At 36.9% G+C, this 1,470-nt stretch overlaps 1 protein-coding gene across 1 annotated transcript; it reads right to left on the bottom strand.

The window, feature by feature from the left end:
• Positions 1-371: 371 nt before the first annotated feature.
• On the bottom strand, positions 372-1,269 carry LOC112456741 (zinc finger BED domain-containing protein 4-like). The gene has a single exon (XM_025019470.1). It carries the CDS (start codon positions 1,267-1,269, stop codon positions 403-405), a length of 867 nt encoding a protein of 288 aa, XP_024875238.1. The 3' UTR covers positions 372-402.
• Positions 1,270-1,470: the final 201 nt, after the last annotated feature.

The raw sequence follows: 1,470 nt of genomic DNA, 5'->3' as shown, positions 1-1,470 counted from the left end.
GGATCCGAATTTGTTTGATGCTGTCGAGATTTCCGATTTAATTATTCGATCGTTAACCAGATCTCGGAATTAAATCTTATAAACGCGAGTTACCACAAACCGTAAATCTTAAGCACGAGTTACCGTGGAGTATTTCTCAATTGATTATTGAATAGCTAAAGAAAGAATTATAGAGTACAGTTCAAATAAGTTTTTATTTCTCAACGAAAACATAATATACAAATAAAGTTTAAGATTAAAGTACGATAAGTTTGTCATGTTCGCATGATGTAAATAATTATGTATATAATTATTAAGCACTAAGAACGAGCTTTGTTTGCTAGCCTTTTATGAAATGAATAATATACAAAGTTAAATGCAGTGCTTAAAAATAAACATGTTTTACAGTTTTAAATAAATAAGTTATTTATCGGAAAGTAAGTTCCGATTTTGAAAAAGGAAAACAAGAATATTGACATTGGCAGGATCAAGACAACATCTTTTTGGAGTTATAATGTTTCCACATGTAGAAAACACCCTTTCAGATCCAGCAGATGATGCTGGTATACTGAGATATTTCTTCGCGAGTGGTGCCAATGCTGGAAACTTCTTCTCATTTATTTTCCACCATTCAAAGGGGTTCGCGTTGTGATTTATCTGTGGTTCTGCAATGTACCGTGCGAATTGGGCTTGTGTAGTATATTGATTTGGTTGCGTTTGAAAAAGAAAATTCAGAGCGCTCTTTTCTGGCTTTTCAGTGTTCTCAACAAAATCGAGCCCATCGTTAAGCATCGTACGAACTGTGACTTTCACGGCCTCTTTTGCTTCTACTTCTTCGGCGCATAAATCTTTGTACCTCGGATCAAAGAATGAACCGATTTGTCGTGCAGTGACAGTTGAATTTTCATTCCAATCCATATCGAACCGCGTACTGAGTTCCTGGCATATCACTTCTTTGAATTTGCTGAGCAAATCATCGTTCAATACATTATGATTTAGATGATTCTCCAACAGTGAACGGACGATTGGACGAACTATCGAGAAGGGCGAATTATTAGCACATAGTACCGTAGTTGCTACCTGTAAGGGCTTGAGCACATTGACCAAATTCTCCATAATATGCCATTCGTATTCTGAGATTTCCAGATTCTGAGCGACTTTTGATTTGGTTACAGATTTGTCGGCGAGGACACTTTCCACGGGACGTCTATTCTTTAAGAGGCGTTCAAGCATATCGAATGTAGAGTTCCAACGAGTAGGAACGCTTTGTATCAGCTTAAGCACAGGCATCTTGAGATTCTCTTGATTTGCTTTTAATGCTTCACACGCTATATTTGAATGACGGAAATGTCCGACCATTTTCCTTGCTTTTTGACAAAATGTTACAATTTCTTTGATATCCAATCCTTTGGATATTGCAAGCTGCATTGTATGTGCTGCACATGTTGTCCCCTCATTTACTGTCAAATTTGGTATAGCTTTGACAGCGTT

The sequence above is a fragment of the Temnothorax curvispinosus genome, unplaced genomic scaffold (assembly GCF_003070985.1).
Source record: "Temnothorax curvispinosus isolate PA1 unplaced genomic scaffold, ASM307098v1 QBEX01007129.1, whole genome shotgun sequence".
NCBI lineage: Eukaryota > Metazoa > Arthropoda > Insecta > Hymenoptera > Formicidae > Temnothorax > Temnothorax curvispinosus.
The sequence above is the reverse complement of the archived record's forward strand: the minus strand, read 5'-3'. Positions and strand labels throughout refer to the sequence as shown.

Excerpts from the sequence above, each read along its gene's own strand:
- LOC112456741 (XM_025019470.1), bottom strand. The coding sequence starts at position 1,269 with ATGCCTGTGCTTAAGCTGATACAAAGCGTTCCTACTCGTTGGAACTCT.